General features: G+C 33.1%; 2 protein-coding genes across 2 annotated transcripts; both read right to left on the reverse strand.

Annotated features, from left to right (window-relative positions):
- Positions 1 to 258: 258 nt before the first annotated feature.
- LOC11439438 (protease Do-like 1, chloroplastic) lies at positions 259 to 6,709 on the reverse strand. The gene is made up of 8 exons (XM_003618240.4): positions 6,266 to 6,709; positions 5,129 to 5,251; positions 3,751 to 3,922; positions 2,932 to 2,969; positions 2,340 to 2,538; positions 1,926 to 2,078; positions 1,054 to 1,188; positions 259 to 564 (listed from the first exon to the last, which is right to left on the reverse strand). Exons 1-8 carry the CDS (start codon positions 6,664 to 6,666, stop codon positions 487 to 489), a joined length of 1,299 nt encoding a protein of 432 aa, XP_003618288.1. The 5' UTR covers positions 6,667 to 6,709; the 3' UTR covers positions 259 to 486.
- Positions 6,710 to 7,663: 954 nt separating this feature from the next.
- Positions 7,664 to 15,084, reverse strand: LOC11433955 (uncharacterized). Its single transcript, XM_003618242.4, has 13 exons — positions 14,693 to 15,084; positions 13,655 to 13,722; positions 12,503 to 12,556; positions 12,317 to 12,400; positions 12,122 to 12,207; positions 11,092 to 11,172; positions 10,236 to 10,357; positions 9,874 to 9,915; positions 9,358 to 9,434; positions 8,904 to 8,994; positions 8,739 to 8,820; positions 8,218 to 8,290; positions 7,664 to 8,025 (listed from the first exon to the last, which is right to left on the reverse strand). The coding sequence occupies exons 1-13, from the start codon at positions 14,948 to 14,950 to the stop codon at positions 7,857 to 7,859; spliced, it is 1,287 nt and encodes a 428-aa protein (XP_003618290.2). The 5' UTR covers positions 14,951 to 15,084; the 3' UTR covers positions 7,664 to 7,856.
- Between the last annotated feature and the right edge of the window lie 1,741 nt (positions 15,085 to 16,825).

A 16,825-nucleotide genomic window follows, 5' to 3' on the forward strand; every position in this document is an offset into this window, starting at 1 on the left:
TCCCTCTTTCTCATCATTAGGGTACCGATAGTGGAGGAGAAACAGGTGAGGATCTAAGGTGCAAAAGAAAGATAAGGTCCCGCAACGATCAATTGAAATTGTGTGTGATACGGTTGATATTGGTGTTTGTGTCAATGTCAATAGCGTGTCTGGTGGTCAATCAAGTATATGTCGGTGTTTTAGATCTTTATTTTTATTTTTGTTTCAGAGTATTGATGTCATATAATTAAGAACTATATATTTAAGAAAAAATCCATGTAAGTGAATGAATCTATTCTTCACAGTGATAATAAGCATAGCATGTTTCTTCTTGTGCTTCTCTTTTTCTTTCTTTTTTCAATCTCAACTTGTGTTGGAGCAAATAGTACAGTCCTATAGTACATATCTACACTGTTTGGAAATAACCTTAGAATACACATAAACAGCTTCATTCCCTGCAAAATGAAATGTGTATATATACATGAACAATGCAGAATGAGTTGCACATCATGTTTCGTCGGCCTTCGGCTCGAGAATGACGGGGATCTTTTCTTTGTGGTCTCCTCGCAACACCTCCACAATCACCTGAATATTAGCATCACCAATTATGAAACTAGGTTAACAAATGAGCTTGAATTTTAGTTTAAGTTTCTAATGGCTTGTTTTCTATTTTCTTTTTTCACTTTTTGGGCCTGTTTGGATTGACCGAGGTTATCTATTGACAAAGCACATGTGCGATTTTGAAGAGCTTGTAAAAATAACTTGTAACTTCTCCATAAATTGTTTTCAGCTTATTCACAAGCTATCTACGATAACTTAAGAAAATTGCTTAGAGCTTATATGAACTGTTTAGCTATATTTAATGTTTTGTTATAGAAATAACTTATACATAAGCAAGTTGTGATTAAAATCGAACATTTTTTACGATTTGACGACTATGGTTGATTAACAATGTAAAAATATCTTGACACTAACAATGTAATGAATTAAATTCTTATTTATATTCAAATTAACAAAAGAGATAGTGCATGGACGGATACGAAGAGCAACAAAGCAAATGAATGAGCACCATACCTTATCACCAACTTTACATTGGTCAAGAATTCTGTACAAATCACTTCCATTAGCAACCTTATTACCATTCACAGATGTTATTATGTCGCCTAAAATGAGTCTACCATATGAATCACGCTTTGTTGATTGTAAGCCCTGCAACAGAATAGAAATTTAACCACTATCAACCAAATTCGTCACCCTTGAAATATTTGTAATCAAATAAATCAAGCTGAAGTGTTTCAAAATATTAACTCCTTAAAAGAAGACGTGATAAACTAAGCTTATATAAAGAATGAGTCGTGTTTTTTATCGAAGTAATAGACTTTTTGTGCAGTGATGTGAAATATATGCAACTATTTGTTGCATTTGGATTAAAGCTTTGTTTGAATATACTTATTTGAGATTATTGATTGGCATAAGCACTCGTGAGATTGTTTGAGAAAGCATATGAATGTCTATAAATTGTTTTCAACTTATTTTCATAAGTTTTCCAAGCCAACCATTTGGGGTTGACCTAGTGGTTGGTGGGATCTTGGAGTTTGTTCCTCCAGAGGTCTCAGGTTCGATTCCCTCTGGTGCCAATTTCAGTGGGCTAAGTCCATACAAAGCTTGCTCTGGCTTTAAACGGGCCCCCCGCAAGTGGACGGTGGGATTGGTCCCCTTGGATTAGTCGATTCTTGGATCGGATACCGAGTTTTCAAAAAAAAAACTTATGAAAACAGCTTATATCAAAACGGTTTGACTTTAATTTATCTTTTGGTGTATAAATAGCGTGCACATAAGCACTTATATGATTAGTGCTTGATTAAGTAGTTTATCCAGCGGTGCCTAACTCTATAAGAATAAATTTCTTCATTTTAAAATAAATAAATAGATAATAACAAACTTACTGCTTTTCCAGCTGGACCAGTGACAGGAGCATCCAAGACAAGCACTCCACTTACCCCCAATTGCTCTACAGATTGATCTGGAGCAAACTTGATTCCTAAAATAGGTCTAGTAACCTTCCCAAACTTCACCAATTGATCAACAATGCCATTGACCTAAATATATAAAATAAGAACATAAACTATTTAAGAGAATAAAGAAAGACAGTACGAATCTACGGAGAGTAAGTTGTCTCCTTAAAAACCGAACCGGACGACAAACGAGCAAGACCACCAGGTCATGGTTCAACAGTTTTAAAGAGCTCACTGCTCAAATAACCACACTGTAGACAGTGCTGGTTCGCAGTTCAACTGATTGTACCATCCGGTTCAGATTTTAAAACATTTGTATAAAGAGAGGCAAGAGTCAGAGCTCACCGTATCGACAGGAATAGAAAATCCAACACCAGAAGATGCACCGGATGGAGAGTATATAGCCGTATTTATTCCAATGAGGTTTCCAGAACTATCTAGGAGTGGCCCTCCGCTGTTACCAGGATTAATTGCTGCATCAGTCTGTATAACATCTTGGATCGGACGACCAGTTGCTGCCGAACTAATTTCTCGCCGAAGTCCACTATTTTGAGAAACATGTATCGGTAAAATTCAATCAATACAACAAGCACTTAGGATTAGAAAGAATCCAACTTGCAAGATATCCAGTATCATCAGCACAGCATATGTTTTTGGCATGCAATTCAAAAAGAAACTGTTTTTACAATATAAAATGCCATGAAGTTTCAATAAGATGTTGTGGAATATGTATCACATCATCTTGAAATTATAGTCAAGAAAGTGTGATTGAGAACAAGATGGCTATTTTTGATATTTTCAACATATAAATAAAATGACTTAGCACAAATGTATAATATGGCGCATGGAAAGGAAAACTAATAAAAAGGTAGAAACTGTTTTCTAAGGCATTCGGGGGGTAAAATTGCATTAAATATTCAGTTTATAGTTTTCATACCTAATGACTCCAGTTGTAAGAGTGTGGTCAAGTCCAAACTGCAAGAATCAGATAAGGAGCATTCATGAAATAGTCGGTTATGTTGACATTCAGGCAACAACAAATAGCATTCAAGTCATGACAATTTATATAGGCAATATGGAATAATAACAGGAGCATGAAATGCTGATTAAATGATTTTTTTAGAACAAGGCTGATTAAATGATTATGTAGTTACACAAAGTACATGTTAGATTAAACAAGACATCTGTTATAATACAGTTCAGGAAGATCTAAGTCCCCACAATCATAGAAGTTCCAGCTTTATTTTCAAGCTCTAAACAATATTGTCAATAGAGGATTGCAGAAAATAGTGGTTTGTACAAATTCCTCTACACAACAGTGCTAAAGCTGCTATTTGACAATATTTCACACTATAAATGGTATATCACGGACTGATGTGATTTGTTCAAATTCTGCTAGCTATAGCGCTGTAACACCGCTACAGCCACTATTTAACAACACAAACTCAAAATAAATTAAACCAGGATTTCCATCATTTCTAAAGATTGGAAAATTAATAGAGAATACTCATTTACAATAAAATGGAGGGGTAACCTTGGCGCAACTGGTAAAGTTGTTGTCATGTGACTGAAAGGTCACGGGTTCAAGTCCTGGAAACAGCCACTTGTGTAAAACAGGGTAAGGCTGCGTACAATACACCAAATGGTGGGACCCCTTCCCGGACCCTGCATATGCGGGAGCTCTAGTGCACCGGGTTGCCCTTTTTTTTTTACTCATTTACAATACAATATACATGAATCTGTTTGGAAATCTTACCGGGTTCCCAATAGCATACACTTTCTGACCAACAAGCAAGTCAGCAGAGACACCAACAGGTATAGGCCTGAGTTTGTCTTTAGGCGCATCAACACGCAGCACGGCAACATCCTTGTCTTGGTCAAAACCAACAACTTTTGCATCATAGGTTGATTGGTCAGCAAGAGTGACCCTGCAAATAACTAGCATCTCTATGAACAGGAGTACTTTTTATGAGGAGGAATCAAACTCAGTACCATTGAACAGGATTACTCAATTCACAGACATGATGCAATATATCTAATATCTAACTCAACACATTCTTCCCAATTAGTTTAATTAAAGGAATTTAATGTATCTAGTACCTAACTCAACACATTGCAAATTATCTGATAAAAAAAACACATTGCAAATTCACACCATATTGAAGGAAGCATAAAAATCCAAACCATTGTCATCTCCCTTTTGTTTTAGGCAATATCATTGATTAAGTTATCAAAAACAAAACTTATGTTTATTTAAAAAGTGTCATATTTAATATACCAGTGCATTAAATGATGCACTGTCCAATAAAAAATCCAATTTGTTGATTTCATAATCAATGCATTTAAGTTTAACATTCGAGGGCACCTTTTGTTAAGTATAAGATAAACTATAACATCCATTTAACATTAGAAAAATCACATTATGCATCATGATAATATGTACAGATTTGAGATATATTAAAAAGTTCCAACTCGCTACCATCATATGACTCAAGCCTAGACATTTCTTTTTCTCTAACTAAAGCGAACAAAATGAGACAGTGTGTTTGCAGTAGCTTATTTACAGCTCATTCGGGCTAATCCTATGACATATGCACTTACACAATTTTTTGAAAGAGCTTATAAAAACAATTTTTATTTTGATAAGTTCTTTTCAGCTTACTTCAAGATAGATTACAAAAATAATTTACGACTTATATAAAAACAAACAATTAACGCATATTTTCTATGAGTATAAAAATAGCTTATATGTAAGCGCTAATATTATAACTCAGAAGTACATAGGCTGCATTTGGATTAGCTTATGAACGACTTATTTGAACTTATCTATTAAAGTAAGCATTTCTTGGAGTATTTGGATGAGCTTATAGAAACAACTAATGACATATTATGTTATTTTCAACAAATTGTGATAAGCTCTACAGCATAGCTTATGAAAACAGTCATAGCTTATATGAAAAACACTTTTATAATAAGAACTTATGCTATAAGTACTTAATCAAGTTGTTTACCAAAAAACGCCCTAATTCAATAAGATCTTAATTAATTAAGTTGTTTACCCAAATACATCACAAGTATAAGTTTGAGAAATCAGCAAGGAAATTGGATCAAAAGAAGCAAAAAATCCTACCAACCTGAGATCAGAAGCACCCCTGATAACGTGATAGTTGGTGACTATATGACCATCCTTATCCCAAACGAAACCTGACCCAGATCCTTGAGGAACCTCCAACACATCCAAAGTAAACGCATCCTGCCTAAACACAAATACACACATTAAATATGTGTTCAATTCAGGGGTAAAATATTTGATTTTGAAGTAAAATGATTTACGTTTGGATACATCTACGTTAAAGTTAGTTGAAAAAATGTAAAAATTAAGTTAAAAAGCAAAAGTTACAAATTCTAGCTTCAATTCTGGAGGCAAAGTCAATTCTAGCCGAAAACCCCCAAACATACCAAAATCAATTTTAATCTTTAGAATCACATTTGTCTCTTCCAAAGATGAAATTGAACATATTCTATAGGCCAAATGAATTGTACCAAATCAACTTTGGAACCAAACATACAATAAGAAAATCAAAAAGGGCCGTCTAAAAATTCAATATTTACTATCAAAAGAATGAGACACTACCTAAACAATACCCTCCATGTTTGTTTGCTATCACGGTTAGTTACTAGAATCCTAGACACTCGGTCAGCCACCATGATCATAAAAACTCATTGTGATACCAAACATACAAAAAGTGTAGTTTTTGCAAAACCGTGGTGGCAATCCACCGTAATACCAAACATACAAAAATTCTAGCTTCAAGTTAGAAAGAATCAATTCTAGTTGAGAATGCCAAACATACCAATATCAATTTTAAGTCTTTAGAATCACTTTTGTCTCATCCAGAAGTGAAACCAAGCATGCACAATAGCTTTAATTTAAATTACAATCAATTCAGGAGGCAAAATTAATTTTACACTCAAGTTGATTGTTCAACTCACATTTAGATTAATGTATCTAACATAAATCACTTTAACTTCAACCCAATTTTAGAATCAATTTTACAAAATCAATTCACTCAATCAATTTTTGTCACTACACAACCAAACATGCAACTTATAATCAATTCTAGAGTTAAAAATCAATTATACTAAACATACATAAAAACAAAAGGGTCATCTAAAAATTTCAATCTTTTTTGCATCAAAAGAAGAAAAACCAAAAGGGTCATCACAAAATTCAATTTTTTAATCATCAAAAGAAGAAAAAAGGAACTTACTTAACAGCAAGGTTAGTTATATAAACAACAGAAGGAGTATTCTCTTGAAACAAACGAACAGTAGCCAGTTCATCAGTCTGCAACTTCCTAGGAGCAGTTACAACAAAAGCAGAAGCTGAATCAACATTTGAAATGAAGAGAGTCAAAGATAGAGCAAGTGAAGTACATAGAATGAGAACAGAATCAAAGCATGTTTTTGGTATAGTGAGTTTTGGAAGTGAAAGTGGTGGTTTTGTTGATGAAGGAGGGTGTAAGAGGAAAAGGGTGGGGTGAGAAAGTAAGTGAGTTGGTGTGTGATGAAGATGAAGGGATTTGGGTTTGGTTGTTAAAGAGCGAGGGAATGAGGAAGAGTTGAAGAAGAATGTGGAAATGAGTGAAGAGGAAGAAGAAGCAATGGCCATTGATTTGTTTTGAGTGGACTGAGGATGTTTCTTGTCTATGTTGTAGTTTGTGGTTCTTGTAATGTTGGATTACGTTTTCAATGTGACACGTGTCCTAACTCCAAATAATAATACGAATAATTTTCATCGTTGTTTAACGATAACTAATCTCTCCGTTGGAGAGTACTTATAATTTCTTTTCATCTTTTTTTGTTATCATATTATCGATTCTAAGTTTCCATTGTTATTTAGTTGTGACTGAACGTTAAAAATTTACGATGTACATAAGGTGGATTCTCTTCTCATCCGAAATTTTTTACATAGATCAAACTCTTAATCATTTGTTTAAAAGTCCAAATTCATCATCATTTTGATGAATCCCTTGTTAAATCAAAGAAATAATATTTTGTTAATACATTCTCTTTCAAAAATACTTAATTGGACATAACCCTAAATCAAAAGTATTTAGACACATACATAAATGATAAAATTTAAATGAGATATAATTAAATCATATCACTTAATATCGTTTCACTTTAAAATTTTATCATCTATGTGAGTGCGCTTAAATGAATTTTATTTAGGCTTGTTGAGTTGCTCATCTCCTTAGATGATGAGCAGAAAAGTGCATTATTTTAGAATGCATTTTATATAGTGTTTTACATCTGATCTCAAGTTTTTGTGTACAAATATCAGCAATCATCTGGTAACATTTTAAATAATATGTACTCCTTTTTAAAAGAAAAAAAGTATATATATTAGATGTACTAAATTCCCATAACAAAGTAAAATGAATTTTATTAACTTAGAGTGTTAATGGAAAAAATAAAATAAATTTTCATTTCAGTAAAATAGTTAGATGAGTTGAGATAAAAAAATAAAAAATAAAGTTGTTGATCGGAAGAAAAAAAATGTAATCACTATATTATTGTTATTTTCAAATGGCAAAAGATCATTTTTAGATAAGATGAGGTTGATAATGGAAAAAGTTCTTATCAAGAGATGGTTTAGAAGATGCTTAAGAGAGGGAAAGTTCCATCATTAATAATTTATATATAATAATGTGGTCCAAATAACAAAAGTTATAACAAAAATACAGACCACCAAATGTAGTGAACTTGAACTACAGTTACTAGACTACATTCTTCAGAAAGCATTTTCATCTACCATATCATAAATACATAAATATATAAATATAAAGCTATAAGAAGTTACAAAATTTTGTCAAGAGGTCTCAATTCTCTGGGTAAGCCATCGAAATGTCCGGCATCTATGTCAGATTGTAGCATAGGTCGTTTTCCTGTTTCCCAAACAATGCCCTCAGCTAGGTGCTCCTTGCTTGGAGTGAGCATTACGAAATTGGGATCGGCTCTTTGATAGCTGCAAACAAGTAATTATACAAATTTTACAAAGATCTTATTCATTAACATGGCAGAGATTAACAGAAGATAAAAATAGTAGAAATGAAAACAATTCTCATTTTTTAATGCTGCAACTCGGGTATGAGTCGTGTGCTGTGTTAGCAGAGAATCTACTGAATCGAAATATAGAAGTGCTTCCAAAGAAATGAACCTGGCTTCTCTAAGACTTTCGCTTTGGAGGCCAAATCCATATTGCACTTGACCGTCTGCACGATCTCTGGTGGCTGGAGAAAAAATGGACATTCTCAGCATGTCAAACATCCAGTAAAAACAACACTCTTTAGAATTACCATTTTCATTTAAATTTGCTTAAATCTTGGAAGAAGTATCACAGATTATCATATTTGACTTACACAGGATGAGAATTTGAGAACAATTTAACTTATAGATCTTAGATTGTGTATATATCTACTGCCCCCGTAGAACTTGCTGAGTGAGGTAGCAGTAGAACAAATCATACACTAAGAAAGTGGTATTGCAGAGGTGATACCCATGAAAAAGAACATTTAACCGAGTTTGATCCCCAATTGGAACAAATCATTAGACAAACTTTAGCTACATCCCGCGGAACTCCGGATTACCATGGCCAAATTTCTACTAGGAACCGGGAAGTAAAAGACAAAAAAATAATAACTGAAACAAGATTGAAAAGAAAATTCCTGCTGGAGGTACCTGAAATGCTGAAAGTGAAAGAAGGTTTCCACCATGACTTGAATGCAAGAGCCATTGTTGAGCTTTTAGGTCCAGCTTTTGCCTGAAAATATGATAAATAATCATCTTGAGTAAATCCTATATAATCTATAACAAAACCTTCCTAACATTGCATCATTTTTTTACCTTCACCAAGAAGTTTTTATTTGCTTGCCAGGATGCAGCAATTTGAAAAGTGGAGTCTGAGATATTGTTTGCTGCTATTGCATCATCAACACTTTAACACAAAAAATTAAATTTACCACGTAAGTACAGTTGCACAGAAGTTTGAATAGGTTCAAAGCCTAAAAAGACTACTCCCTCCGTCCCAAATTGTATGTCACTTTAGAAAAAATATTTGTCCCAAATTGTATGTCGCTTTACAATACCAATGAAACATTAATGTTACTTTTCCTATTATATCCTTAATTATTTATTACTCTTTCTTCTTTCAATTCTTTCATTTATCTTTCCCATATCATTTATTAAGGATAATTTTGTAAAACAACTCATAATATATCTTTCCCATACAATATTAATTACATTTCTTAATATATGTGAAATACCCAAAACGTCATACAATTTGGGACGGAGGGGGTACCTTGTTTGTAATTCAAACCCAAAGTCAATGTAATTTGTAATTCCAACAACAGTATTCTCTTCAAGGGGGTTCTTCACCTGTTCAATTCAAGTGTGTGACTTTTTAATTATTATATATTGATGGTATTTTGACTCTACAACAAATCAAATAACTCACTAAAACTCAGACCAAAAAAGATTGAATGAGGGTAAGCATAAAGTAATCCTGGATTGAATTCTACCAAAGTGTCAAAAATATTCATTTTAAGAGACACAACTAAAATCAAATAAATTGAAATATCAATGTGTTTGTGAAAAAGATAAACAAAAAAAATAGGAATGAATGAGGATAAGCATAAAGTAATCCTGGATGGAATTCTATCGAACAGTAAAAAAAATAAAAATTAAGAGACAACTAAAATCAAATAAATTTAAAGATGAAAGTGTTCTGAAAAAGATAAACAGAAGACTAGTACAAAGACCAATGACAACTAAAATTACAATGTGAGGAGAGAGAGCAAGGACCAAAGAAACATACCCGTCTTTGAACAACCATATGCTGATAGAATGAGGCAACAAACTGCAGAATGTTTAGACTTCAAATTTCAGTAAAATCCTTAAAATATTAATCAGAACACCACATTATATCAGGGAAGAAAAATGCCCAGGTGCAGTTAACTGGCTTGTAGTTTAAATTGCATTGTCATATCAGACAGAAGGTTCGTACAATATTTAATATTGATTACAAGGTGACGGATGGTGAAATGAAATTTTTAAATATAACTTGTTTTATAAATTACAAATCCTATTTCAAGAGGAAAACATGTCACGATATTACCCACAAACTTTTTTCCAGAGAATAAATGTAAAATATTCATCAATTTAATAATGAGGATGTACCTGAGAGCTTTTAACAAGCTCGAGACTGAAATTGAAAGACGGGCTCAAAGGGCTTTGTGATCCCACACCGTAAGCCATGGCACAACTCCAGTTCATCAAATTTGAAAGTTTTGCATTTTCATCTAAAAAACAGAATGACGAGGTATTATGCACATGATTGCTTTATAATCAACACAGGTGAAACTTGAGTTAGTAATATATGCTTTTGGTATTTTGTGACTGTTTTGGTTAATCTATAAAGTCTAAATTCCAGAAACTTCTTGAAAATAATGGATTAGTTTAAGTTCTTCAATTCCCTTGCCCTGCTGACTAACTCAGCCTCTGTAGATTGCTTTCTTCAGTTTATTATTCTTTATTTTATGTAATTGGTTTGTGATAGGACCCAAACCGAAGGGGAAAACTATATTGAATTGGAAGATAAAGCTCCTTACAACCAGCGGAGATAACCTCTGTTAATGGACTGAACATTCTAACCTAAAGTGCTAAAAAGGAAAAATGGCAATGGAATAGAGCAATGCTCTTGAAAGATGGTGATCAGTAACAGAACATAAAAAATAAAGCCAACTCTGAGAGAGAAACAACTTCTCTACTCAGCCTCAAACTACCCAAACCAAGTGACAGTAAAAGAGTGATGCATTAGTGTCCATTATCTGATCAATGAAATATATAACTTTTCCATCTAGGTCTATCAAACACGAAATATATAACCAGCAAGGATCAGAAAAGTTCAACATATGCACCATACAGAAACGAAATGAATAACAATTAGTCTTAAAAGCCTAGGCACTGATGTGAAAAAAATTATCATAAAGATGTTGAAATATTTCGAAAGGAATAAAATCGGAATAGTTCTTACGGTGTGGCTCATACTGCACCCCAGCTGTCACCCTTCCTATCTTACTCACCAACCATACACTTTTAGGTAATTCATCTTTCTCTGCAAAGTATGACAATTACATAAAGTTTATAAGCATGGTTTGTGCAAGTAGATCATAAATCAATACTTCAAAAGAATCCATCACAACAATGTAAAATTTAGAAATCTTCATAAGATCAATTGTAATCTCAAATTTCAAAAACAGAAAGACAAAGTGCAAGGTGATGTATGCATTTCTTCAATTAAAAGGGCAACCCGGTGCACTAGAGCTCCCGCATATGCAGGGTCCGGGAAGGGGTCCCACCATTTGGTGTATTGTACGCAGCCTTACCCTGTTTTACACAAGAGGCTGTTTCCAGGACTTGAACCAGTGACCTTTCAGTCACATGACAACAACTTTACCAGTTGCGCCAAGGTTACCCCTCGTATGCATTTCTTCAATTCTTACCGGAAAAATTACTTACAATTTTGATGAAAGATATTCAATGTAGAGTTCAAGGTAATAACCAAAACTTGTTTTGAGATTTATCATCAAGATATACTAATAACATACAAAAACTCATGTTGCCCATCTTAGACTTCAATGCCTCTTCAGTATTGTTGTAAATTGTAATGCCTACTATCTCCAACAATAAACAAGTAAATACTTGTAATTAATAGTGAACCAAATTCAACAAGTCTTTGTCATAAAACTGGTTATTTGTGTGTAAATATCACATGTTTGTTTGTGTTTGAAAGAAAAAAAAAACACGTTTTGGTTGAAAAAACATGTTTAAAAGTTGTATTAGCATAATAATTAAACAAGTTTTTTGGTAAAGAAAATGAAAATCTCAAAAATAAAATAGGCAATTTTAGTGCTTTTCTGGGAGTTTAGAAAGGGTAGTTTTTGGGGGAAACTAAATCTAACAAAAAAAACTATATCATACTAGCACTTTTCTCGAATCTTATCCGATTTCATCCTAAATCTGTTCAATACAGTCAGTCACTAGCATAAAACTAGGTAACTTACTGGCGAAAGGCATAAGTGTGACTCCACATGATAGATTTCCAGAACCGTATCTCAATCCCATGACGCCAGAATCTTGGGAAGTTTCTCTGTACAATTGGCGAACTTTGTCAGCTGTGAATGTTGCTATCTGTGATGAAGTCCTAAACTACAAGAACCTAACACACGCTTCTTCCACCATCATCAAACAAAACACACCTATTCTTCAAAAGCAAAGGGAACACTCCGAAGGCTCCAAATCCATATCTGGGATAGTAAGCGCACGACCTCATCTGTAAAACCCTAAACAAACAAGCCACAGAAACACTCACACAACTTCAATTCAAAATGATAGGAGCAAATATCAATTGCATTATCATAATTCATCAAGTCAGAGCTTCTTACGGATCAGATGTCGATACATAAAGGTCCATGAAAGTATGAGGGTCATTTACGTCACTGCACAGTACAAAACCACCAAAAGAAAATAAAATAAAAACCTCAACATTCAGTAAAACAAGAAGCATAAACTCCAGTTTTCATCCTCAACTTTGGTATGCATCATTATCATATTAGATCCTAGGCTAAATAAACACAACTAAGAAAGCAATTGAAAAGCTTAATTAGACTTATCTCATGACAAACATACTTATAGTATTATTATTTGGACATACTTACTTATAAAGATAACTTATAACCCGTTTAAAAGCTGTTTCAACTTATTTAAAAACAGTTGTCAAAATAACTTGTGAATCAGAGCTTTATTAAGACAACAATTAGCCAGAGCTTATAAAATAGCTTATGATATCATCATAAGCTACTTTTAGCTTATTTTCTCATATAAGTGTTTATCAATCAAGTAAGTGCTTAATTAAAGTGGTTACCCTAACGAATGACTTCTAAATTCCCTGATACTATTGCTTATAGAATCAACAGGTTAAAAAATTTACTTAAACACACCCAATATCTCATCTATTCATTTTTATAGAAAATGGGACATGCACTATCAGTGTAAACTAGTTTTATACTGTCGTCTGATGAAAATCTAGTATTTTGCAGTTATTTCAAAACGTGGTCCCTGACTTGGCTTATGTGCAAATATAACGAGTTCTAATTAGATGTCAATGTAAAACTAATTTACAATGCCAGTGCATCCCTATTAAACTCTATTTTCTATCGGTGAGTTTAGTCCTCAACCTATACATGGATTCCAATTGTATTTGTGTTTCTTTTGTGCAATGACTAATATAACAATCATGGATTCAACATTGAGGATGAAAATGAGATATTACTCAAAAAATAACAAAAAAAAAAAGTGTTATAAAAAGCATTGTTGTCAATCGCAGATCGCATAAATAGAAGTCCATTCAAATTCCACTGTGCAATCATGCTGTAGCGCCACTATAGTCACTATTTAACAACATTTTGTACTAAACAGCGTATCGCAGAACAAACAATAACGATCTTTTCAAATTCTGCTTAAATATAGCGCATCTATAGCCGCTATTTAACAACACCGGTAAAAACAATTGAATATAAGAAGAACATAGAACACACCTTTGCCAGCGAAACAAAGCATTTCCATTGATGTTTTCGTCAGGCTTCTGATCAAGAGGACCTGAAACCTAAACAAAATTAAGAAAAATTAATTTATCAAAGTGCGCATTAGCATCTATTTCTCACTAATCTATAGTTTAAATATAATTTGAATCCCTACAATTATATATAATTTTTCATTTTAGTCCCGATAAGGTTTTTTGTTTAGATTCAATTCTGCAAATTCAAAGCTATTGTTTTTAGTCCCTAACGTATAAGTGGCCCAACAAAATCACATGTGGCTCAATTAGCTGACGCAAGGGACTAAAAACAATGGTTTTTGAACTTGCAGAACTGAGTCTTCACAGAAAAATTTACAGAACTAAAACCAAAAAACACTATAATAGCAGAGACTAAAATCATATTTATGTGATGTTCAGATTTAGTCATATAACATGGATGAGCAATGAGGATCCTGTTGCCATGAGATCGACGTGAGGATCATCGATTGGTTTGAGCATGATTCGAAGTTTGTTTGTTTAGATTCAGACTCTGCAAATTTGAAAGTTGTTGTTTTTAGTCTCCAATATCAGCTCATTAGGCCATGTGGCATGATTTTATCGGGCCACGTAAACATGAGGACTAAAACCAACTCTTTGTAGCGAAGACACTTCTGATCGAAGGTCCTATCCGGTATCCGACACATGTTAGTGTCAGAAATGACACCGGCACATGTGATTACGATCAATTATGTCTTTTTCTTATATTATTATGTGTCTGTGTCTCTCTAACAGGGACACGTGTATCCAATATGTGTCGGTGTCAAACACAGACACCGAGACCGGTACATGTGATTGCTTTCAATTATGTCATTTACTTGCTAAGTGTCAGTGTCGTGTCCGATTCAATTATGTCATCTACTTAAATTGCTATGTGTCGGTGTCGTGTCCAGTGTCATTGTTAGTGTCAGATACGTAACCAAGAATGATATAATTGCAGAGACTAAAATCATAATTATAAATTCATCAATAATAAAATAGGAATAAGAAATGACGATACTGTTGCAATGAGATCGACGTGAGGATCATCAATAGGCTTAAGCATGATTCTTGTAACGAAATGCTTCGGTTGTTGAAAATAATCATTGAAGAGACACCTCAACGCGAGTTTCCCAAAAACGACGTCATATGAAGATTCAAGCATTCTGTTACGCGCCGCAATCGGAGGAAAATCGAACAGCGGCGGAACTAACACCACCGGCGGTGGTGACTCCACTTCGTTACGATACCACGACACTATCCATTTCCAAATCAACATCGGTTTCGAACTTCGAATTACTGTGAAATGAAACTGAAGAAATTGAAATGAAATTGAAAATGGAGAAAATTGAATTTGAAGTTTTCGATCTGAATCAGTGGTGGTGGCGCCATTTTCGCACGGTTCGTGAAGGTTTCAACAGGAATGCGTATTGACGGAAATACCCTTTTGGTTTTTTCTTTAGACTTAATTGCACTTTTGGACCCTATCTTTTCAAAAATTGCAATTTTTGCCCCTAACTAATTAAAATACAAAACAGCCCCTATGTGTTGGATCTTTGGCAGTTTTGGCCTCAAGGCCAATTTTGACTTGATCTTCCCTGATGTGGCAATTTTTTTTTTAATTTAAAAAATAAAATAAAAAGTCTTTTTTTATTAAAAAAATATACTTTTTTATTAAAAAATATACTTTTTTAAATAATTAAAAATAAAAAATTATTTTAATTACAAAAATAAAAAAAATGATTTTTTAAATAATAAAAAAAATACACATGGCGTCACGTGTGCGTTGACCAAGTAAAAATTGACTTTGGGGGCCAAAACTGCCAATGATCCAATACATAGGGGGCTGTTTTATATTTTAATTATTAGAGGGTCAAAAGTACAATTAAGCGTTTTCTTTAACTAGTTACTTCTGGCACAAACACATGACATACAAATATACCATTGATTTGACCATACTAATCAACATTTTTTATTCTATAAAAAATCACATACCCCCTCTTAGATTAAAATATTGAGATTTTTTTTTTTAAAGCATTCTCAAAACACGACACAAATACGGACACCATAGAATATGTGTTAGACATCTTAGACAAATGTCTTCATAATAAATAATTATTTTAACATATATTTACACTTCGTTGACATTTCTTAAACACTATTATGTTAAAACTATCAAAAAAACCTAAAATTCAAAGGTCCTCTTATTAAACTCCTACTAAGTTCTTAATTTTAAACCCCTATTGATATGAAGTATTTTACCTAGTCTCATTATGTTTTACTTTTGTGGGGTTAGGTAAGGGGACTTTAAGCCCACATTTTCTTGAAAAAGTTTAATTTTGGCAAAAAACTGTTTTTGAAAAAATATTAATCTAAAAAAAAACATTGGAAAGTTTTCTTTTGGAAAGGAATTTGAAATATCTTTTTATAGAAAAAATTAGTTGAAAGTGGGGCCTATGTGCCAACTTTAGTTTTGGGCTTGCTTAGGTGGGAGCATAACTAAATCTACCTATCTCATATTCGTAATCCTAAACCATAAGTATAACTCTGTATTTTTTATGAAGCACTAAACTCATGCAACACAAGCAAAATTGTGTTGTCATTAATCAAGACAACAATAACAATAAAAAATGGAGTTTAAATTCACCAATATGTTTACATATATAAATTAATTAAAGAAATTAACCCAAACACTAAACTAAATACATATGATCTTTTACATTTATCAAGAAATTGATGAAGATAAAGATTACGGCAGTTGGTTGCTTAAAGATTTTAATCTAATTAGAAGTTTTAAGTCGGTCGTTGCTTTATGAGAGTCAGCAATCAGCAACCAGTTTAAAAATTTAGAAATAATTGATTGTCAATTTGAGTGTTAAAAGCATTCAACCACCTTAATAGTTGACTTTTGAAAAGAAAAAAAAATTGTACCGCAACCTTATCAAATTAAAGCTGAAAGCAAATTCATCAAAAATGTGCAATAACCTACTACATTTTCCTGACTCCAACCAACACGGATTACCATCTCACCAAAAATTTGATTCTCTTATTTACAAAAACTTCACACCCACTGAAGTATAATTCTATTCTCAAAAAGTCACGCTAAGCAACGAATTAATCGCGACATCGTTGTTCTCAACATCATACTTATCCA

Source organism: Medicago truncatula, chromosome 6, assembly GCF_003473485.1.
Source record: "Medicago truncatula cultivar Jemalong A17 chromosome 6, MtrunA17r5.0-ANR, whole genome shotgun sequence".
Taxonomy (NCBI): Eukaryota; Viridiplantae; Streptophyta; class Magnoliopsida; order Fabales; family Fabaceae; genus Medicago; species Medicago truncatula.

Bases quoted from the DNA above. Each gene is read 5' to 3' on its own strand.
- LOC11433955 (XM_003618242.4), bottom strand. From the start codon at position 14,950: ATGTTGATTTGGAAATGGATAGTGTCGTGGTATCGTAACGAAGTGGAG. The intron at 12,401-12,502 runs GTAAGAAGCTCT...TTGTTTGTTTAG, and splicing joins TATGTATCGACATCTGATCC to GGTTTTACAGATGAGGTCGT. The intron at 12,208-12,316 runs GTGTGTTTTGTT...CCAATTGTACAG, and splicing joins CCTTTGCTTTTGAAGAATAG to AGAAACTTCCCAAGATTCTG.
- LOC11439438 (XM_003618240.4), bottom strand. From the start codon at position 6,666: ATGGCCATTGCTTCTTCTTCCTCTTCACTCATTTCCACATTCTTCTTC. The intron at 5,252-6,265 runs GTAAGTTCCTTT...ATTTGTGTTTAG, and splicing joins ATAACTAACCTTGCTGTTAA to GCAGGATGCGTTTACTTTGG. The intron at 2,970-3,750 runs GTAAGATTTCCA...TGATTCTTGCAG, and splicing joins TGTATGCTATTGGGAACCCG to TTTGGACTTGACCACACTCT.